The sequence below is a fragment of the Rhododendron vialii genome, chromosome 2a (genome assembly GCF_030253575.1).
Source record: "Rhododendron vialii isolate Sample 1 chromosome 2a, ASM3025357v1".
In the NCBI taxonomy this organism is placed as follows: domain Eukaryota; kingdom Viridiplantae; phylum Streptophyta; class Magnoliopsida; order Ericales; family Ericaceae; genus Rhododendron; species Rhododendron vialii.
Window position 1 is genome coordinate 46,379,528 of NC_080558.1, and position 23,021 is coordinate 46,402,548.

Below are 23,021 nucleotides of genomic sequence, written 5' to 3' on the forward strand. Positions count from 1 at the left end.
TCCTCACGTGTGGATCAATTCAAATAATCTTTTTTGGATCGGTAATCAGTTTAAATAATCGCTTAACTAATTTCGGGCAGGGTTTAGATTAAATTTACTACTCCAGTATTCAATTACTCTATTTTTAAATTTACTTTTGTTTTCTTGAGATATATATATTGATATTGAAGTTTTGCATCAATTTGTTTTGAATAACTAGTCTCGATGACAGTAATTAGAAAATGACAATTATGATTAGAAATAAAATGAAACTAGAGAGTTCATTTTTTTTTAATCAAAACCACTAATTAATTTCAAACCACTAACAATATTTGAGTATATAGCAACTATGAATTTTCGAATTTGAAACCTATTGTAGATATTCAATCTTTATGAGAAAATAAATAACCATTGATTTTTGCCGAATACTTTGCTTTTTACTCGCTTTTGTAACTAAACAAAAATAACATTAGTTTGTTTTCTAAAAGACTTTCATAGATATGTGGACGAATTGACCAATAAAAAAAGAATAATTGGCAAACAAAACAATTAAATTCAAGGAACAATATGGACTAAATTAATTATTTTTAAAGACAATATATATTTTTGTTGCTCAATGACCTTAACAATTCATTAAATATTTAGTAGTATAAATCATTCGGCTCGACAGGAAAAATCAAGAAAATATAAAAATACACAACATAATTGGAAAGTGTTTGAGAAAGATAAACCCAAACTCTATTATCGAATTGTTTTCATCCTTCGTGAAACTTTTAAGTTGTGATCAAATTTTAATTTTTCGATTCATCTTGTCGAAACAACTATTAAACTGAAATTATTTATTGCGAATGTAACATAAATTTAAAAGAGGCAAAAGGAAAGATACTTCGCTTAATTTAAGCCCGGCCTTAATTTCTTTCACTGGTTATGATATCCTCTTGATTTAATTTCCACTTTCCTCCATATTTCCCATAGTATTTATAACCCAATCACAATCCTCTTCAAAATCCACAAACTCAATCTTAATTATAAAAGTTTCATCAATAAATATTCCTTAATTAATGACGGTTTGGACCGGATACTAAACAACAATAAAGCCAGTCCTGCAAAACTTAAATAATCCCAACCAATCAATGACAAAGATATAATCTCCATCATCTTATCTTAATCCATTGATTCCCTAACACTAACCCTACTTAGAAGGGCCATTACCATTTTTTTTATAGCCAGATATCTGGACCAGCTTGCGTGCATCCGACTCATCTCGGGGCTTTGAAATTAACTACCGAGCAAATTTCCAATGGCCCTAGGCTCAAAATGTTTGTCCGTCGTACGATTCGAACTTGCGACCCTCAAAAAAAGCATGCCTTTGGATTACTTTCTCGTACCCACTTGGCCAAACCTCGAGATTGGAAGGACCATTACCATTATAAAACTTTCCCTTCCTCCATCCCTCTCTTTCTCGTTAGCTCCTAACCATAACCACCCCAAACTAGCCCAGATCTCTCTCTCTCTCTCTCTCTCTCTCTCCCCTCTAAAAGAGTAGGAGTAAATGCAAACGGTGCCAAGCCTGGCAAAAGCCACCCCTACGCTGCTACGCATTTACTTTCCCTCTCTGTCTCCGTTACTGCAAAGTGCATAATAGTAACTGCGTATTTACGTACTTGGGTTTCCATCGAAAGTACCCACACTCTCAGAGGCCAAATCGGGGAGATAGAAACAAAACTCTGCGATTGAAAAGAGGAAAAAGTACAAAAAGTTTTCGAAGGAAAAGGAGATAACAGAGCAGAGAGACGACGAAGAAGTAGAATAATTCACAGTAGCCGAAAATGCTCGAGACCATCAAGTACCTGGTCGGGTCGGCCGGCGCGAGCGGGTACGGCTCCAAGTCCACCGCCGAGCAAGTCACGGAGACCTCCCCCGATCTACGCTCCGTCACCGCCATCATTACTGGTATGTCGAAAAAACAGGTTTTTTTTCCTCTTCTTGCACTATCATATCATCTTCATCTCTTTCTAACTACAATGACCCAAAATTTTCGCGTAGGAGGACGAGCTATATTTTTGGAGCCGGAGCAAGATTATATATTTTGATAATGTTTTTTTCTTTCAATGTAATAATAGTATTTTTTTTTAAATCGTGAAGGGAACGACGGCCCCTACTAGCCTCCGACGCCATCCTTTTAGTCTCCATATATCATCACTCCATTATCATACACTTGTTGAATCTAAAGATTCTCTCATGTGATTCATAGCATGATTTTTCATACTGACACACACACATGATAATTTTGTTCGATCATTAGAATCATTCATTTTGTATATCTCGATTTATAAATTTTTTGTAAAAGATTTGGGTGAGAAGAATTATGTTTTACCATAACAATTGACGAATATTACGCGACAAAGTTGTTATCAATGTACGACGTTAAAATTTTCTTGGATGATTTAAGAACTAGTAACAAATTAAGGGAAGCAATTAGGTTGTATTTGGATAATATTAAATGTTTTAAAGACAATGGGCGCATATAACTAATATTTCGAGACTTTTCATTTAGTTTTTCTGTCAAACAGCTTTTTGCGATTAATTATTCGTCCTATAGTAATAGAAAAAGTATGAAAATAAACACCGAAATCAATGTTTTAAAAATCGACCGCTACGTAGCGTTAGACCTCTGGTACTGTTAAACCTCGCTATATTGGTGCTATCAAAAATTCACATTTGTATCGGCCGGTTCCAACTACGTATCGCTTTATGTATGATATTTTGCCTGCTTCACATGTTACGGCCGCCACAAGTACTACATCCGGTTTTCACTACATATCATTCGATACTCTCACTGTAGCTACACCTATACCACTACCAATACACAGTCCGCTACCGCTATTAAAAACTGACCGGAATTCAAAAAAATTAGATGCAAATCAAAACTAGAAACACTGAATCACAACATATTTTTTGTATTTTTTTTTTAAAACTTTTTGAGCTTTTAATTTTTTATAATTTTATACTTTTTAAATTTCATTGTCAAGATTAATAGTAATAATTAATCTAAATTTGGAAAAAAAAAACTGAAAAATATAGAGTTGAAAAGACTGACAATATGTATGGATAATCTTTTCCGAACACACGTTATACTTGGACTGACTTCAGTATTCTTAACGTTGCTTTCTTGATCGTGTGGTCCAACAGGCGCCACGTCAGGGATCGGAGCTGAGACTGCTCGAGTTTTAGCCAAGCGCGGTGCGCGGCTTGTCCTTCCAGCTCGTAGCCTCAAGGCTGCAGAGGACGCCAAGGCTCGGATAGTATCGGAATTTCCTGAATCGGAGATCATCGTTATGGCTCTTGATCTCAGTTCTCTAAATTCAGTTCGGAGCTTCGTCGCACAGTTCGAGTCCCTCAATTTGCCTCTCAATCTCCTCATGTGCGTAACTCCTAAACTCTATATATCTCCAATCAATCAATATAATGAATCGATCGATACTTATCAATTTTGCGTTTTTCAATACCGTTGACAAAAATATGTCGACGAGATTGGAAAATCGCATGTTTATCAACTGGTTCACACGTTACCTACTAGAAGGTAGTTTGTGATTCACGAATCAATTCACGGCCGCTACAACTTATAGTCGTTCACTGTGGTCTATGATTGATTAGATCTGCTAAAAGCGTTTCTTTCTTTTCTCAAAAATAATTTCCAGAAATTCACAACCGCTACCACTGATTCTCGTTGCATTTCTTTTAATATCCCATTATTGTTGCTCTGTGACCGATGTTGTTAATTTCCTATACTTGTGCACGTATCATGTGTAGGTTAATATTCTTGTCCTATTGATTTTCAGAAACAATGCCGGGAAGTTCACACACGAGCACTCAATCTCCGAGGACGGAGTAGAGATGACATTCGCGACGAATTATTTAGGTAACATTCCCTTTCAAATGTAAAATAGCAATCCTAAGGACATTATTCAGAGCCGTTGGATGCATATGAATCGCATACATCAAACAGCTCTAAGCAGAACTATGTTATAAAGTTGTGTTCTTAGACTTTTCTGTTGGAAAATTCAGGTCACTTTCTATTGACGAAGCTGTTACTGAAGAAAATGATCGAAACCGCGAATGCCTCCGGCATACAAGGACGGATAGTGAACGTGTCGTCGAGCATTCACGGCTGGTTTTCCGGCGACTTAATTCGTTCTCTGGAGCGGATAACTACAGATAGGAGGTGAGTGGGAGAAAATTCTCTCGTACGGATAAGTTTTGGAAATTTGCGAAATGGTCCTCTGTTCTGAAAATGTTGTCTCGGGGTTTGGCAGTATTTATGATGCGACACGCGCATATGCTATCTCGAAGCTCGCTAACGTTTTGCACACCAAGGAACTCGCTCAGATACTCAAGGTAAATTTAAGGCTGTGTGTTTTTTATTTTGATGTTTAAAAAATGCAAAATTTTCGCCGAAAATTTTCATTTAGGTTATTTTTTAGCAAAAAAAGAAACTTTATTTCTTGGATGTACGACGAGAAAAAAAATGATTTGAATACATGCGAACATTTAACGGACAAATCCTTAGTTTCGATCTCGAGCTCGATAAAAACTTCCCTTTAGTGGCAAAAAAGACAAAAGCCATTAAAGAAGAAAAGTTTCTAGTAGTTATCGTTTCATCTTTTAATAAATAAATGACATCACTTATTTGTTCTCCTCGAGAGAAACCGGAACCATCAAAATTTGAATTAAAAAACAAAAAAAAAAAATGCTTACTAATAATAAAAGTATTACATATGGGTTTAATAACGAATGGTAAAATTTGAACTAATTAGTTGTTTTGTCTACAAAATTTTTCTTGGTGAATGAATAAACTCTAAGGGTTGATCTGATAGTGAAATTTATTTATGGTTTTGCTTTCTTCTAAGTTTCATTGTCCGCAAATGTTGGAGTCACCTTGGCCATGTTGCAGGAAACGAAGGCAAACATTACGGTGAATAGCGTACATCCAGGTATAGTGAGAACTCGACTCACCCGGGAACGCGAAGGCCTCATTACAGATCTCGTATTCCTCTTGGCTTCCAAGCTATTGAAGACAATTCCACAGGTAGCTTTTCTTTCCAATTTATTACACCAACTGTTTCATCAATCATTCAGACTAAAAAAAAAACACACGTATGATTTATCTATCTACATTACATATATCTGTATATATTATATGAAATTGTTTTTTGATCAATTGAAATTTTTTTTTAAGGCTGCTGCGACAACTTGCTACGTCGCGACTCATCCAAGGCTTGCAGATGTGACTGGAAAGTACTTCGCGGATTGCAATGAAACTTCGCCATCAAAATTGGGCTTGAGCCGAAACGAAGCCGCTAGGCTGTGGTCCGCATCAGAGATCATGGTTTCCGGCGATGCGAGAGCAGTTTTTGATAAATTGTAAACCACATACATACCATACATATATAAACTTACAGTAGTAGAGAAAAACAAGTGAAGATATTTGCTAATTTAGAAGTGTGAACAGGGGATAAAAGGTGGTATATGTTTCTCTTTTTGTGTGTGTGAGTACCAAAAATCGTATTAGAAATACTAGCCCGTTTTACAAAAAGGAAAATTCTACATTCAGTAATAGACTGACAATAATAAGTGTGTGAATGTATATTAAAAGATGAAAATTCTTTGTTTTTTGTTCGACGAATCGACGGTAAGAGATGTATGAGCCAGTTTATGCGTAGCTCGATTGATCTTCTTTTCGGTATAGTCTAGGCTATTTATGCCGAGATTAGAAGATTCGTCAGAAATTTCTTTCTTGTAACCTGATGCTTGAGTCGAATGGTATTTGAGGCATCTATTTCTATACCGGTGCTTTATTGGTTTTCTATTGTCAGAAATTTATAGGTTTATTATTTCCAATGGGTCGAATTAATAGTGGAGATCAACAACATGGGGGGTTGGTTCACTACCATGTGGGTGTTGGAGATTTTTTGGGAGTATCTTTTGGGTGATGACGTGGGCCCTACTAATGTGCGCCAGGAGAGGGTGAGCATATGCTTTCGAGGAAAATCATGGAGCAATTTCATTTTTCTCCTTTTGTTAGGAATAGAGTTTTAAAATTAAGATATAAGTAATTTAACACAAGTATCCAACGGGCCTGTAACTCAACAATACTTTCTCACCACTCCTGCACGGAAGATGAGGTTTCGAATCTCGTTAGGAGTGCGCGAGTGTTTGGTGTCGTGGTTGATGCTTTTTAGGCTTACTCCTCCCGTATGCCTCTTAACAATACCTCTTCCTCATCTCTTTAGGAGTAGGCTAGACATTTATCGGGTGGTAAAAAAAAAAAATTAACATAAGCAAACCACATGCAATGTGGTATTCTGCATCTATGCCTGTGCTTCAATTTTCAGACTTGGGGATAGGGGGATATTCTTCTGCATTGCTAGCAATTTACTCGTAATTAATAGTTGATCCAGTGCTGTAAATCTAAACCTTGCAAGTAATTTTAATAGTGACTCGTGTGATCGGAGGAACTTTATATAAGCTCATGTACGTTCATCCCATTTAAGGGTCTTTTTCGGGCCTACTTTGATGATTGGAGCTACTCATTTTTAGAGCTTGTCAAGAATATCGAACATTCCACATATTATGTTGATCGGGTATTGATAGTTTATAGATATGGCGTCGGACCTGGACATCTAGCCCAATTGTCATGAAACAACAATTCAAGCTGATGAAAAATATCGAAGCCCTTTGTGGTCACGAAACCCACAACACTACAACGTATGGTGAGAAAAACCAAAGTACTTGCTTTCGGCAATGAGACAAAAGTCGCCTTATGATTGATGCAGATTGAGATTCCAATGTCTGCATTCTGCAATTACCTGCAAATCACAAGTACTATTAGATGAAGGGTGTGTTCTACTAACTAAAATAAGTATTTATTTATTTTTTTAATTAAAAGTGATGTATTATGAGAGAATGATCTATCTCATAAAATGATAAATAAGTACTTACAAAATTAGAACCTTAACAGAACAGGGCCGAAGTAGAAAACTGAACTCTTAAATAAGAATTGATCTTGTTAATGTATAGAATAGCGCTACATGCAACGACTCGAAGAACAAACACACACACATTCATGCGATCTCGGAATATCGATACCATGGGTTTTAAGAGCATAATGAAACTCGATACTTTATTCCTTATCTACTTGATCATGTTGCCCTTGGCAACAAACATGCGTGAACCATTTCATAGAGCATGTGTTCAAATAGTTCAAAGTCTTGATAGCTAGCTCTCACTCATCTGATCAAAAAACAGCATTGATGAGGACGTATAGGTGCACTATCCCGCGGTGGTGGGGATTGTAACTTTGGATTTAAAACTCCCATGCCAATCTTAACACCTTGCATACAGGCTAAGACGTATGAGGTCAATGCATGTATGGGGTACTTCTATCCTCAAAATTGATGAAAAAGCAGAAGGAAGAAAGGGAGAAAAGGGCCCTGTTTTCCATCAATGGAAGAAGTGTTAAAATCTTTAGAGGGCAACAAGTCGACAAAGCTAGCCCCTCCGTCTTGGGGAGCCCTATCTATACAACCCAAAAGTTCACTACAAGTGCTCCAATTGCAACCCCATGAAATTACGTCGTGTTCTCCACCATTATCTGTTTTCTGCATTGGATTACACGACTTTTCAAGTGGGGTTTTTCTTCTTCTCAAGTGGGCTAGCTCTAGTCTCTTTCTTCTTTTTATCATTTGAATTAGCAAAAGTTATCATTAGCCCTGGGATGCCAAAGAATTTGCCTTAGCTTTGATTGGGATCACTGCAAATGGACGGTGGAATTGGTTAATCAATCAAGGTAGCCGTAAGCTAACTCAGATACCTGAGTTATCAAAAACAAAGAACGAATATGCTATGCCTTGTGTCACTGGCCCATATAAAGAGTCTTACGCATCAATCACGGACTTGATGTGATCATTTTTACGTGTCCTGATTCAACTATGTGATTCGAATGGTGTGAAGAGTTTAGAAATTTCTTCTTGATCAATATAGACCATATATACTTTTCAACAAGATATTTAAGGCTGAGGATAGTCCAAAAATTCAAGATTCTCACCGAGACTAATCGTAAAGATTACCTTATCTCAATAACTTGTGAGTCTTCAAAGGTATTCGTAATTTGCACTCTAATCTCAAATTTTCATGACCTACCCTAAAGTGATTTTCGATAAAGTTAAAAACGATAGGCGAGTTTCTTGAAGGATAATTTTTAAGAAAACAATTTCAAGCTCAAAAATCATATGCTTACGCAAATAATTTTCCTATCTATATGGATTTTGTTTGATAGATCTCATTGAGATCTTTAATACGATGCAAAAAAAATTTAAAAATTATTTTTCATTTACATTATTTTTAAGTTTGAAAATGTGAAATAAGTACTTATTTTTTAAGAAAGTGTTCTGAAACGGGCCTAAGTATCATGCCCGAAACAAGAATAAAGCTCGAAAGAATTGACACGACCTATAACACGAGTGCGGAGCACGTGGGTTAATTTGATGGGAAAATGACAGCCCAAGACGTGTTTTGATAATTAATATCCGCTAAAGACATGCTGAGAACAATTGTTAATGCTGAAAATATCATTGACAGGTTTTATTTATCAAAACACATCATTGGCCGTCATTTTCCCTAATTTGATTCAAAGACAAAATTTTCCTCCCACAGACAAAGCATGGGCCTCAAAACCCAAACGAGAATAACAAAAAGGAACAAGGCCTTTGATGCCCTGTCCAAGGTTCTGAGCTCCCAAACCTACTGGGCCGAAGTTCCTTTTGAATTCTTCTACCACACAACAAAAAACAGGCCCAAAAAAATTCAGTTGGCTCTTTTTTTCGGGTAATACACGGTGTTCCTGGTCAGCTTACGTGCACCTCGGGTTAATTCTTACAATCCATTCCATAGCCATTTCACACGCTTATGCGTATAGTAAGATGGCCTCAAGAATTGTTGGCAAGAAAAATTGAACCTAAAACCTTAGGATATGTTAGAGCTTGTGGCTCATATTATGAGAGGTATCAAGAAGTTCTACAATAAGGGCCGGTTGCGTTTGTGTTGTGATCCTAGTAGGATAAAACAAACGCTTAAGTCTCAGGCAGGACTATTTGACCAACCTTTGGGGCTTTGTAAACTTAATCTTTTTTTTTCATTTTGTGTGTTTTGTTCGTCTTTTCTGAATTTTTGTTAGATTCGCGTCATAATTTTTAGATTAATCATTCGTCTCGACAAGAGGAGGCCACAAAGTACAAAAATTATGACAAAAAAGAAAAAAAAATTATTAAAGACGAAAAAAATATCAAACAACTAACTTTTATCTGAAATGCTGCCTTATTTGAATTTTTTCAACAACAATTCATATTTTTATATTTTTCCTATTCGTACGAACAATTAACCTAAAAAATACAACGAAAAATAAAACAAAAAGTTACAAAAATTTAAAAATATTGAAATAAGTTTCAGCTTTATAAAATAAAATTATACTGTAGTAAAAATTACTACAAGTAACACTCTGCTGCTACTGGCATTTCCTTGGGTAATTTTGTCGCCATTTCCTAAAACCCTATAACCCCACTTCTTCTCCGGCCTATACCCCAATTAACATAGAGCCAGCCCTGTAAAAAGCTCGATTGATCCGAAAATGGCGTCTCTGATATCTGAAACCATCCCAAGGTTCACCGCCGAAGCTCTCCGCGCCGCCGCCAAACAATCCGAAGGTTGCCACGTCGTCCACGTCCGTCTCCGTCGTGCCATCAAACGTTATCTCCGAGGTCCCCTGGCTCTCTCTCTCTCTCTCTCTCTCATCATATACGTATAAAATGCGGATATTTTGTGAAGTAACAAACTTTGAGGGGAATTTGAAGTCTTTCCCACCCCCCCCCCCCCCCCCCCCCCCCCGGTGGAAAGACGACGGAGAGGATATAAGCTGCTGAAATGAGGTTTTTTGAATGTTATTTATTTATTTCAGAAAAAAAGAAGAGAAATCTGTCACGCTTACAACCCATTTGGATTGTGAGGGAGGGTGTGATAAGAAAGGGGAAGGAGCCAATCAAGCATTTTCATTTTTATATTTCTCACCAAAATACTCAATCCAAACATTTGGCTTTAGTAACTAAGCAAGAAACTCTAATACTTTATTTTCTTTTTCTTATCATATCGCTCAATCTAAAGGGGCTGTTAGCCTGTTTGCATAAACTATAGAAGTCCAGATAGATAGATAGATAGATAGATAGATAGATACAGGATTATAAACATGTGAGTGATTATCCGGACAGAGCAAGAGGATACTCATATGAGGAGGAAAGTGTTGAGCTTGACCCAGTCGTTCAACGAAATAAAGGATGTGAATCTCATGCTCACTGCCTCCACTTCGAAAGAGCTCGTTGAAGATCCTCTCAAGTCAGTGGAAAGCTCAAAACGGTGGAAGATCAAGAGCTCTTATGGCGACATCGGTCTCAAGTACAGAGAAGACCAGACCGTCGCTTATGTAGCCTCCCGAATGCCCGCTGTCTACTCTGCTTGCTATAGAGTTCTCAGTGAGGTAATAGTAGTAGTGGTAACTTTCCCATATGTATGTATGTTTGATTCGTGGTTTTGAGCTGGTTGAATTCATTTGACCTGAGGTTCGGTTCTAGGTTCGTAGAAGGCTACCTGGTTTTTCTCCAACAAGGGTATTGGATTTTGGTGCTGGTACTGGTTCAGCTATGTGGTGAGAAGCTAATTTATGATCATGCCTATGTTGGCCTAAACTCAATTTAAATTTTTAATAGGGAAGTGCAGTTATATTGGGCTTTGGTTTTGGGTCTCTAACCAATAAGTTTGTCTTTATCTTGAAGTTCAGCGCAAACGCAATCATAGTTGACTTTCGTGACTTGAAAGAACACCCATTTCTGTTTTAGTAGGTGGTTGCGTAGTATATTTCAAAAGTTTCTTTTGCTGTCAATTTTATGTATACTTTTGGGAAGTTTGGAGCAAATCATTCATATTTTTCCTTTGATTTTTTAGTCTTGCATTTTAAATTCTTTCCAATGCTTGAATGAATATTTAAAATTCTGGCACCCCCTTTTAGGAAATCATGGTTCTGCCACTGTATGTGGTTACTTGTGCAGTGTAGATATATGGGTTTATGTTTCTGATTGTTTTTTTTTTTTTTTACTGATGGGCAAATACTAAATTGGCACTTGTTTCTAAAGGGCAGTGCGTGAGGTCTGGCCAAGATCTTTGGAAAGAATTAACTTAGTAGAGCCATCCCAGTCAATGCAACGTGCTGGTCAGAGCCTCATAAAGAGTAAGTTTGGATGAAAAGGAGCCTCTTTGAGATATTTCTTAGTTGATGTTTAAGGGAAAGTATTGAACCTATAAAATATGATCCAAGTGATTTAGATGCCTTGTGTTAGTTATAAAGTAATCTTTGGCTGTATATGGTTGATTCTCGATTCAACTTCGTGTCTAAAAGAAAGTATACCAAAATCAAAATATGACCTTGAAAATATAGGTCCGGTAGCGACATCCCAGTAGTTTTGGTCCCATTCCCGCTAAGGAGATTCAAGTTCATGTTTCCAGGATCTATCAAATGAATAGTTTGGAAATCTAAGTTTTGAACTTTGTTTATTTAGGAAGGATACACACAGACACAGTTTGGAGGAGAGAAATAAAATAGATTCAAATATGTGTTGAAATATTAAACTTTTTCTTAGATACTCCATCATTTTGAAGTATTCAGACAACTTGACTGTTAGTGCCATGTGTTTTCTTAGTTGGCATTGGATCATTTCTATCATTGGTCAGTTGGTATATTTCCGAAATAGGGAGTGAACTTCATTTCCTTGCCATTGATGGTAAGTAACTTCTAACATTTGGATGCTATGGTTATTGTAGACCTAAAGAATCTGCCACTGATTCACAGCTATGATAGTATTCAATCACTAACTAAGAATATTAACAAATCTGAGAGGGACCATGACCTCGTCATTGCTGTAAGTTTTGTTCTTCTCTTGCATTACTTTTTTTTTTTTGGCCACGAGCTTCATCATTCTTTTGACTTGGTAATGCTATACCCATCAACTTCTCTGAGAACTATTTTATGTGGCCTTGGTTTGTGCTAATTAGTGCTTGATCTTTGTTTTTATTGGGTGAAGTCTTTTGTGCTTGGAGAGATACCATCACAGCAGGACAGAATCACTATTGTGCGCCAGCTTTGGGATCTTACACAAGATGTTCTGGTAAGTTTCAACCCCATGGACATGTTTATGTCTCAGGATGTGCATACTTTGGTGCTGATGGCACATGGAATTGTGTTGCCAATGTTTGTATCTCCTGGTCCTGTTTGTATCACTTTTATGGTCTACTTGTTTCAATCCAATTACCTTGGATTAAAATTATTTTAATGAGGAACGTTCTAGAAAGAAGATGGTTCTGTACTATACTGCTGTGTAGTCTTTAAGGCTTTGCTTCAAAGAAATTATCTTCTATCTGAAGCTGGATGTTGGGACTAGGGAATTTGCTTCTCACGAAATAAACTTTTCTTTTAGGCTATTCTGAAAATTCCGAATATTGGGCAGGTTTTGGTGGAACCTGGAACACCACATGGATTTAACATCATATCGCAAATGCGGTCCTATATTTTATGGATGGAAAAAAGGGTAAGATATATCTACAATGTTACTCTCAATCAAACAGATATGGTGTTGGAATCCTCCTCTTTCATACGTAGTTGTCTTTTCTTCTTTAAAGTTTTGAATATATTTCGTTCTGATGTTTAGAAACGCCGCAAATCAAAGGGTGCAATTGATGATACTTCTAAGGATCTGATGACTCTTAAGAGTGGGGCCTTTGTTGTTGCTCCGGTGTGTTTGACTATTTATCACTTTTTTGTTCCTACTCATCCGTTCTGACTATAATAATTTACATATGTACTTTTTGTAATATTAGTGTTCCTGATGCAGTGTGCTCATGATGGACGTTGTCCTTTGGATAATACTGGCAAGTATTGTCATTTTGTTCAGCGTTTGCAGAGGACCACATCACAGCGTGTGTACAAGGTTACTGTTAAACCCTTTTCTGATCTCTCTGTTAGATTGTTTTGCATGTGGCCCATCTTGTTACTTTCATAACCTTGGCACTTATTTGAGTTATCAAGATGTCTACTACTTCTCTTTTGAGTTGTCAAGATGTCCACTACTTCTCTCTACACATTTTATTGTGACTTGTGGGAGGCAGTCTATGCAAGTAAAAAAATTCTACCAAACTAAAAATCTGTTAGTCTGATTTTGGGCACCTATTTAGCACTTGGGTGATTGTTTGACATTGCTTTTCACTATATGAGCTGTCTTAAACAACTGCAAAGTACATTGAAGCATAAATGTTTGGAGGTCTTTGATTAATTTAGTAATTGACTATGGAATTGTAGGATATGTGTATGTCATAGAGATACTGACATTAGTTTATATTGACTGTTGGCTGCATCTCTACTGCAATAGGTTGCAAGAATTAATCAAGAGCTGTATTATGTTTGTATGTTAAAGGATTGCTCCACAACCTTTTGATTAAGAGTTGTCTTTACAATTTTTGAAGTGCATTAAGTTTAGAGAAGCAATAGACCTCTTCACTGAGCATCCACTCAATCCATATGACCATTAATCTTGGGTTGTGTGGCGATTTTTTTCTCGAGTACTGTAACGAGTTAAATTCTTTCTGGCTGTTTGTGACAAGGGGCTGTGTTGATGTTTCTTACATTTCCTCCTTCCCATAACTGTCTTTTAGAAGTCCAAGGGGGGGAAGCCTTTACGTGGTTTTGAAGATGAGAAGTTCTGCTTTGTGGCTTTCAGGCGAGGTCAACGACCAAGGCAAGTATTCTGAGTGACTTCTTCAAACATGTAAATGTGAACTATGTTTATAAATTGCAATCAACTTCTATGCTTCAAATAATTCGTAGGAAATAATACACTCGACCTTTCCTGTTCTTTTCTTCATAAACATATTAGTTTAAGCTTACTTAAATCGTTTTTCATGTCAGTCCCTTTGGTACTTTGCAATCCTAAATAAAGTTGTGCGCACATGGCAGTTGGGACCAACTGAGATGAAGCATTCATATATTAGTTGGTATCGATGGTGATGAAGCTACATGATAGGTACTTGTAGTAGGGTGGTTGGGGGATCAAGTTTTGGGTTGGTTGCAGGGACGGAACCAGGATTTCGTAAAAGGGGGGCCGAACTATGAAGAGTAAGCACAAGTACCACCAATCTGTTGGACAAGTAAGCAGGTTTCTGATCTTCTAGTCTCAATCAACCATTGACATAGCCCGGAAATACTTCCCAATTGTTTGGATTCCGGATGCTGAACGACAATATGCTCAAAATGATTAAGGTGCCGTTCCGCTTTCTTTTTAAATCTTCTTTTTCAAAAAGAAGGTAATTTCAAGCTCAAATATAATGAAAATGAAAAAATAAATTTTTAATTTTTTTGCACTGTTTAAAAGATCTCAATGAGATCTGTCAAACAATATCCATATTTGTAGAAAAATTATTTGTGTAAACACATGATTTTTGAGCTTGAAATTACCTTCCTTTTCTAAAAGTTCCTTTTTTATAGAAACCGGAACGGGGCCTAAGCTCCATTCTTGAAAATGTTGTTTGAACCTCCCAATTCCTGAAAATACTTGCCAATTGGTCGTGTGAACTTGAAGTATTCGTATTAAAATTAAAAAACAAAGAAAAAAAAACCAAAACTACGCGGGGGCCTTGGCCCCCCATAGCCCACCAATAGATCCGTCTCTGGTTGGTTGCGGAAGTACCCAAAGTTAGGGAAGCGTGCATGGGGGTTCATAATATTACAATACGTACACTAATCAATGTGATACCTTTACCTTGTAACTTCTTGTCTTGAATCCAATTTTTCGTATTATTGCAACATTTCACTGCTTTTAGCGACCTGATTCCTACTCTTGTCGTGATTCCATTTTGCTTATTCAAACAGAGATCCATGGCCCCTTGACGGTATGAAGTTTGATACTTTGAAAGAGCTGCATGCTAAAAGGAATCCAGAGGATCTTGAAATTGACTATGGTATGTGCCTCATTTTTTCTTTTCTTTTCTCTTTTCTAGATATGCTAACAGTATTTGCATCATGCATGTCAATGTGTCATTTCTGTTCAAGGTGTCTAGCAACCTTGCTAATGTGCTGATGACCATTTGCTTAGGAGTTCTGGATTCGTTTTTATTTAAATTTTTTCCTCCTTGATCATCTTGATAGAGGACCAATTTGAGTCAGAAGCCGAGGATGTTCCATATGGAGATAATCCAATTTCCTATGATTCCGATATTAAAGAAGCAGATGACGACATCCCTGAGGATGATGACGAGGGGGAGGAGGAAGAAAATAAAGAAGAGACAGCTTCTGCTGATCTTGGGCCAGGTTGGGGCAGAATCATTGAGCCTCCTGTTCGAAGGGGAAGGCGGGTTGAACTGAACGTCTGTCGAGCAGCAAATCCTGATGGATCTGAGGGAGCCTTGGAGCGCATTGTTGTTACGCAAAGTAAGAATCCTACATTGCATAAGCAGGCCCGAAGATCTTTTTGGGGTGATTTGTGGCCCTTCTCCATGTTCGGTTTGGGTCTCTAGACCCAAACTTTTCTCTTTGAGGACACGGTCCCCAATATTTTTTCTTCATAATTATTACTCTCATTTCTCTTTCTATCTCTCTCTACTCATTACCCTCAAAACCCAAGCCAAACATACTCCTTGATGTAACGTACCCGTTTTCATGTTATTGTGATGTATACATGAATCCTGTTATTAACAATCAATGGCTTTTGCTTCTCTGGTAGCCACTTGTGCCTTCACAATACAGATGTATATGCATTAGGAGTGCAGATGTCCGAATTGGTGCAGTTCTGCAGAAACCAAATAACTGGATCGTTTCGAACAGTTACAACAACTTGACAGCCAAAACCTGACCGTTATACATGTAGAATCTGACCATAACCAAACTGTAAGAACAGTGCGGTTCTGGTTCAATCCCTGATTCTACCTTGTTAGTAAAATCCAAAAACGCTGTCATCAAAAATATAAAATCGCAAAGTAGTTTGGAAAACCCTGATGATCTCAAATCTCACGTTATTGACCACTTCAGTGCTTTGTTCTGCACACACACACTGATAATACATCTTTGCACTGGACCTAAAGTCTTTGTCTTTGCGGATGAGATCAATGCTAACCTGGCCTCAATCCAACTGATGGAGGAAATTGTGTGTGCTGTGTTAAGAAGTTAAGAACAAGGGGCTTTTAAAGCCCTGGCCCTGATGGTTATCAGGCTGTTTTGTACCATAAGTATTGGATATTGTTGGACCTTTCTTTGTTTCTCTGATTCAAGATTGTTTTCGTAATAGGGCTTGTTCCTAAAGACATGAACCGTACTCTCATTGCCCTTATCCCTAAAACAGAGAACCCTGAAACTAATAGCCAATTCAGGCCTATAGGGTTGTGCAATGTGTCCTATAAAAGTTATCACTAAAATCATTGTCAATCGCATTGGACCTCATCTTGATACACCATTATTAGCAGCCCCTTTCAATTCAGTTTCATAACTGGAAGGCACGCAACTGATAACATCATTATTTGTCAAGGGCTTTTCCACAGTTTTAGAAATCGCAAAGGTAAGAATGGTGGTATGGTTTGGAAAATTCACTTTGATAAGGACTATGATAGAGTTTTGTGGGACTTTCTGTTAGACACTCTCAGATACTTTTGCTTCAATGAAGACCTCATTGCTCTTATTATGAGTTGTGTTGTTACTAATCTCGAGTCTTCAACTCTCTGGAACGGGGAATCCTTACCCAATTTTACACAGGAGAGAGGGCTCCGGCAGGTAGACCCTCTCTCCCTATCTTTTCGAGCTTTGCATGGAGACGCTTTCTGCCTTAATAAACCAAAAAAGTTACTCATAATCAATGGGTTGCCCTCAAAGCTTCGCAAGATGGCCCTTGTTTCTCCCACCTTTTCTTTGCAGATGTTTTTGGTAAAGCTACGAAAAACCAATGTGATGTTATGATCGATACTCTTAACTTGTTTTGCGAGGAATCTGGTCAACTTGTTAATTCCCACAAATCCAAATTTTTTTGTATCCCCTCATGGTTCCTAATCGGTTGGCGAAGGAGTTGGGTACCATATGTAGTTTTGCTCTTACTAAAGATCTGGGTACGTGCCTTGATGTCCCTTTATTGCATAATTAATAATAAAGTCTCCAAATTAAAGAAACTACCAATATATCATTGAGAGACTCAATTAAAATTAAAAACTTACTGGTTGGAAATCTGACTCGCTTTCTTTTATGAAAACTCCTTCTTCCTTTCCCGCCCCCAATATTAAACAAAATTGACAAAGCTAATTAATCGCAATTTTCTTTGGGGGATAAAAGTGACAAAAGAAAGATTCACCTTGTGAATTGGGACACTGTCTATAGTTGTGATCACGTCTGTCTTTCGTTTATCAGAACAACCAAATCAAATTGGGGAAGAACCCTCTCAAGGTTTGGAGAAATTCATTCAGCCATCGGAGGACAGCTACTGCACTTTACCGGTTGACGATCGCGGTACGAGCTGCTTTTTTAAGACACCCTCACTCAAATTTAGATAATAATTTCAATCATTTGACATGAAATTCTAACACATTGCTGCCAGGTGCCATAAACAATGGAAAGACACCATTGCATTGCTGCTAGGACAGGGAGACAGTACTGTTGCTACTAGCTCAGAAGGCGGCATGCCAAACAAGGTTGGTCGCTTTCAGACCATTTCCCACTCAAATTTAGATTATTCATTACTTCGAAAGAGAAACATCAAGAGTAGCCAATCCAGCCAGGAAAATCTCCTTGCCAGGACATAAAAGTCTCACCGTACAGGGCATATTTTGCTATCTCATGAGCCACGGTATTACAATTGCGAGAAACAAAATTAAAAGACAAGACTGAAGGAAATGAATTAAATTAAGAGAATCTCTGATGATCACTCCCAAACAGGCCTTGGCACTAATACTTCCTTGCAGCATCTGGACAAACTTGCAAGGTTCTTTTGCTTATTTTGCAAAAATTGTCTTTGAGTAGAAGACAATTTGTTTGGGCTCACTTAATTGTATGTTAATGACAAGGTGTTTTCTTGTTCAGAAACTTTAGCCCTTTTACTTATACAAAAAGTTCTTTGCATCTAGTCAATGGCAAGTCGTCAAGTTGTACCAGATAGAAAAAGCTGAACCAAATTAAAACAGTTACCATGCATGAAGTTGGACCTTAAAGCAAAATTACACCGTAATAGCTACTTACATGCATACTTTGTCTCATATTGAACTACGTTAAACTACATCTCTTTTTCTACGGAAGAAGTTTTTTTGATCTTGAAGTTACTTCTAGCTTTATTATCACACAAACGAAATAACCATGAACGAAAGGAGGCTCTTGATTAGGCATCTTTATGATGCTAATATGCTAGAGGGCGTAATCTCTAGTATTCTCTTGATACAGACTCCAATTTCAAGGCATCCAACTCTGAATTTATGATAGCTCAAGGACTATTTTTCTTTTCTTTGTCTGGGGGGTGAAGCTCAAGGACTAATTTTACTTTCTACAGAAAGGAAGGGTACACCGTTCATCCCATTTTCCAACTCCATGGTATTTTTATCTCTTATGGATTAGTATTCATTAAATTATATTATTTGTCTTGAATACGAGCTGGTGCTCTCTCAACACCAGTTTAATTTTTACCTTCTTTTTTTTTTGCACAAGTAAACAGTTAAAGAGGATTCGAAGTACCCACGTAAACCTCAGCATTTGTACTCAAGTTAGATTCGAAAGAAGTAACTAAAATCCGTTATACAGTTAAACCACGGTGCATGTAGCCCACAACCAATTGTCTTAAATTGCTTTACTTGTCTCATGCTTTAGTAGGAACAAGCGCCGGTATCCATCTATAGCAAAGAAGCATAAAAAACATCGGACATCATTGTAGGTTACCGATGTACAATTTCCGCAGATTTGGCCCAGGGGAAAAGAATGACAACTAGGGGCAACAGAACACAAGTGATAGAAGTGTATAGCCAGATTTCTCAAACACCAACCAAACAGCAAGAGTTACTAGCAGAATCCCCATGGTAAGAGCTTTCTCCTACACATCATCACATTTGCAACTGTTAGACAAAGGGAAGCTTGAGGCTCTGTATGGAAAGACATGGAATTCAAATGAAGATATTTATGTTCAGTTTCAATTAAACATATGAAACATGAGTAGAAGATGGACCAGAGAAAGAACGAACATATGCTCCGTTATTGTTACAATCGTCAAGATGAAGGATTTCCACCACTCCTATTAAATAGTTATTGCTGAAATTGATTTTCCACTAGTAAACGTGGCATGATACGCCTCCTAATCTCAATGTCAAAGTCCATAGCAAATCCAGAGGAGCCTAATCTCCTCATATCCCATTTTATATATACTGTTGGAACTTGGGTGTGTATTTGTAAAACATTGAGTTTTTCACTAGTCCCACATTGGCTAGTCACAAAACTTTTTACTTTAAATGACTTTGCACACAAATGGGTTTAGGATGAGCACCCAAGGAGAGGTCTCGCGCGCTTAGGAAAATGAGTGGTAATTTGGAAAACTGATTTGGAAACTAGTTAACTGGGTGTGCGTCACGAGTTATTCGCGCAGGGGGGGTGCAAATCCGGGATTTGAGCCTCGCGCACGTACTAGTAAATCCCGTTGAGCCTTGCGCACGTACTAGTCCGCGCAACCCATTTTGGTATTAATACGTTCTTGTTTTTCCAAGCAGTCAATCCAACATGTACATCCTCAAATTTGATGCCCATACTATTTGAAGTTCGCTTCTACACAGGTGAGAGAGCTCAATGCCTAATTTTCCAAATCGTTTGTGTTTCTTTTCGCTTATTTGAATGGGTAGTGATTAACTTAAATATCTCCTTTTCTTTCCTTCAAAACCATTTTCATTTCACAAGAGTTAACAAGTATCAAAAAGTTAAAGATGATTCAAAGTACTGCGAAAACCTCAGCATATGTGCATTAGAAACTGTGGAAAATGAACAAATAATTAAGGGTCAAACAAAAACCAAAACATTGAAGCAAATGAAGAAAATAGTGGATCAAAATTCAAGTCCTGAGCAAATAGGGTCATGAGTTAAGTGCTCACCACGGTGCATGTAGCCCACCACCGGTTATCATGAAGTACATTACTTGGGTACTTTAGGATTGACAAACACCATCATCTTACTATGGCAAAGAAGCGTAAAAACATCAGAAATCATTGAAGGCTACTAGTTGAGAATTTCTGCCGATTTGTCCCACAGAAAAGAATGACAAGTAGGAGCAATAGGACACTCTAGACAAGTGATAGAAGTGTACACCCAGATTTCTCAAACACCAACCAAACTGCAAGAGATACTATCAGAATCCCCAGTGTAAGATTTTTCCTCCTGCATAGCATGACATATGCAACCGTAAGATGAAAGGAAAAATTAAGGCTCCATTAGGATAGACATGGAATTCATTTGAAGAGATTTTATGTTCAATTTCAAGAAATGAACGAAACTAGATTAGAAGATGGACCAAAGTTAGAACATATGCTCCTTGTATTGTCACAATCGTCAAGATGAAGGATTTCATTCAATCACTCCTACGAAATAGTTATTGCAATGCTGAATCGCTGATAACCTTCGAACCTCCTAAGTAACAACTTTTAGACAGAGAGAGGATTGGTTATTCATTTCATTTCATTGTGTTGTCGAGAATTCAGAGATCAAGCTTACACATAGCTATTTTATACTAATCAAGAACTGAATACAAATCAAGAAAGCTAATAACTGCTCTAACAGACTAACAAACTAACTGCCTTCCTTTTCCACTTGAATTGCATTAGCCCATGAGCTGGCTTGAGCTGATTTAGTTGGGGCTAAGCTTGGCTCTGAACTCACTGAGCCAACTGGCTTAGGTGGAGCCTGAGCTAACTCCATGGTGCTTGACACACCCCCACAAACAGATGCTGGCAGAACTGACAGCCTCAGTTTGGACTTAAGGAATTGAAAATGTGAAATGGTAAGTGGTTTAGTAAGCACATCAGCAGTTTGGTAGGCAGAAAGCACATACTGAATAAGTAACTGTTTATGCAGAACTTTGTCGCAAACAAAATGGAAATCGACTTCAACATGCTTGGTTGGAGCATGGAAAACAGGATTGGAAGCCAATGAAATGGCAGAAACAGTATCAATCCAGATGATGGGAGTACAGGGAAGAGGGATATGTAAGTCCTTCAAAAGTTGACCAATTCACACAACTTCTGCAGTTGTATTAGCCAAGGCTTTGTATCAGCCTCAGTAGAATACCTGGCCATGTACAGTAGCTTGTTTATTTGCAGACCAAGGGATGAGGTTAGGGCCTAAGTACACACAATAACATCCTGTGGATCTTCTATCAAATGAACCCCCAGCCCAATGTGCATCACTATAGCAACAGTCCGGGGTTGCAAACGAACCAAGCTGATCGAGGCTTGGCTCAGCTCGACTCATTTAGTAATCGAATTGAGCTGGAGCTCGAGTTTTGGGCATGTTTACTAAACAATCCGAGCTCGACACTCAAAAGCTCGGTGCGTTTGTATGGGCTCTATTCGTTCAGTAAATTATCCAGGCTCAGCTCAGCTCGTTCGGTAAACGAGCCGAACTCAAACACTACGAAGCTGGGCTACTAGTTGGGTGCAACGAATTGAAGACAGGCATTCCTATACAAGTAGTAGTCACTGAACAATTCCAGTCTCAAACACAACAAATTCTTACTCCGTAGTAGTTAAAAATGAACAATCATCTTCATCCACTGAGTAAAAGGTATATTATATACAACTGACCCGAGGGAAATACAAATACAATTTCTTTGGATGGATATCGAGGAATTGATTTATATGCTGCCTGCCTCTGCCTGATCGAGTTCGGTGGTCGATCGGTGTTCTCCGTAATTTTCTCTGGAGCCCTGTGTTTCTGTTCTCTGCGAGAAGAAGATGATTCGTCAAACCACAAACACGCATTTGTGAAACACGATATTCCACAAAGCGTGAAATGCAGTTTTCTTTATTAAACTTTGGCCGCGTTATTTTACACTTGGCCGCCTAATTTTGCATGTGGCCGCGTCTTTTTGCACTTGGCCGCGGAAAACTGAAAACTCGCATTTATGAAACACGAGTTACGCACAACCCGAGAAAAGAGCTTTCGACTGCTAAACCACGACGCCGTTTTCGAAATTCCAGGAACCAAACTCGCATCTTTCCGTTGCGCCACTCTCCTCTCCAACTCACCGTCTGTCAAGTTTTTCAAAATGTGTATTTTTATTTTTATTTTTATTTTTTTTAATTTTAACAGTTTGGGGCTAATTTGAATTAGGCTATGTTTGGAATGTTCGAAATCTTGGGTTACTATAACAAATGATATACCTCCGGTATGAGTTAATTCAGGATCAGGAGTATATCCATAAAGTTTTAGGAAGTCTTGAGTTCATCATTTCTCTTGTAACGGATTTATTTTCGTGCTACCAACCTGTAAGGCAGAAAGCCGTTAGACGATACCAACCAGTAAAATCCCGCCGATGGATAGTGTCAACAAGGGAAATCTGGTTAAGTTAAACTTGTTCAAAGAAGCACGAACACTAACACGAATACGAGAATTTTATTAGCAGGGATACGGACACACCAGAAGACAAACCAAAATATATATATAAAAGGATAGATATTCAAATGTTACTAACAAGAACATTCCATCCGGAAACCAACAAAACTGATTAATTGTAGGGTTGAAAATTTTATCAATAATTCTATGTATCTAGAAAAAAGGTACCCAAAAATACCCCGAAATGAAAAATAATGGTCCAAATTCGTTTTTGGATACTCTTTCGGGCTACCTAGCATTGATCAGATTTTATTGTTTCCTTTCTAATTATACAAGTCAAATGATGATT

The 23,021-nt window shown here is 37.8% G+C and overlaps 2 protein-coding genes and 1 long non-coding RNA gene across 3 annotated transcripts; 2 read left to right on the plus strand and 1 right to left on the minus strand.

Annotated features, from left to right (window-relative positions):
* Positions 1–1,432: 1,432 nt before the first annotated feature.
* LOC131317952 (short-chain dehydrogenase TIC 32 A, chloroplastic-like) lies at positions 1,433–5,824 on the plus strand. Its single transcript, XM_058347672.1, has 7 exons — positions 1,433–1,932; positions 3,172–3,403; positions 3,822–3,901; positions 4,048–4,204; positions 4,296–4,377; positions 4,934–5,068; positions 5,219–5,824. The coding sequence occupies exons 1-7, from the start codon at positions 1,809–1,811 to the stop codon at positions 5,405–5,407; spliced, it is 999 nt and encodes a 332-aa protein (XP_058203655.1). The 5' UTR covers positions 1,433–1,808; the 3' UTR covers positions 5,408–5,824.
* A 3,729-nt stretch (positions 5,825–9,553) lies between these two features.
* Positions 9,554–15,823, plus strand: LOC131317953 (uncharacterized). Its single transcript, XM_058347673.1, has 12 exons — positions 9,554–9,794; positions 10,299–10,564; positions 10,659–10,732; positions 11,217–11,311; positions 11,902–11,999; positions 12,162–12,245; positions 12,585–12,665; positions 12,786–12,869; positions 12,969–13,064; positions 13,786–13,869; positions 14,997–15,087; positions 15,275–15,823. The coding sequence occupies exons 1-12, from the start codon at positions 9,665–9,667 to the stop codon at positions 15,640–15,642; spliced, it is 1,551 nt and encodes a 516-aa protein (XP_058203656.1). The 5' UTR covers positions 9,554–9,664; the 3' UTR covers positions 15,643–15,823.
* A 3,045-nt stretch (positions 15,824–18,868) lies between these two features.
* Positions 18,869–19,929, minus strand: LOC131317954 (uncharacterized). The gene is made up of 2 exons (XR_009197453.1): positions 19,859–19,929; positions 18,869–19,503 (listed from the first exon to the last, which is right to left on the minus strand). It is a non-coding gene; the product is annotated as an uncharacterized LOC131317954 (long non-coding RNA).
* Positions 19,930–23,021: the final 3,092 nt, after the last annotated feature.

What these genes read in the sequence shown, in the direction of transcription:
- LOC131317952 (XM_058347672.1), top strand. Translation starts at nt 1,809, where the DNA reads ATGCTCGAGACCATCAAGTACCTGGTCGGGTCGGCCGGCGCGAGCGGG. An exon ending in CGGATAACTACAGATAGGAG is followed by an intron (nt 4,205 to 4,295) that starts GTGAGTGGGAGA and finishes GGGGTTTGGCAG; the next exon opens with TATTTATGATGCGACACGCG. An exon ending in TATTGAAGACAATTCCACAG is followed by an intron (nt 5,069 to 5,218) that starts GTAGCTTTTCTT and finishes TTTTTTTTTAAG; the next exon opens with GCTGCTGCGACAACTTGCTA.
- LOC131317953 (XM_058347673.1), top strand. Translation starts at nt 9,665, where the DNA reads ATGGCGTCTCTGATATCTGAAACCATCCCAAGGTTCACCGCCGAAGCT. An exon ending in CATCAAACGTTATCTCCGAG is followed by an intron (nt 9,795 to 10,298) that starts GTCCCCTGGCTC and finishes TTATCCGGACAG; the next exon opens with AGCAAGAGGATACTCATATG. An exon ending in TGGTCAGAGCCTCATAAAGA is followed by an intron (nt 11,312 to 11,901) that starts GTAAGTTTGGAT and finishes TGGTTATTGTAG; the next exon opens with ACCTAAAGAATCTGCCACTG.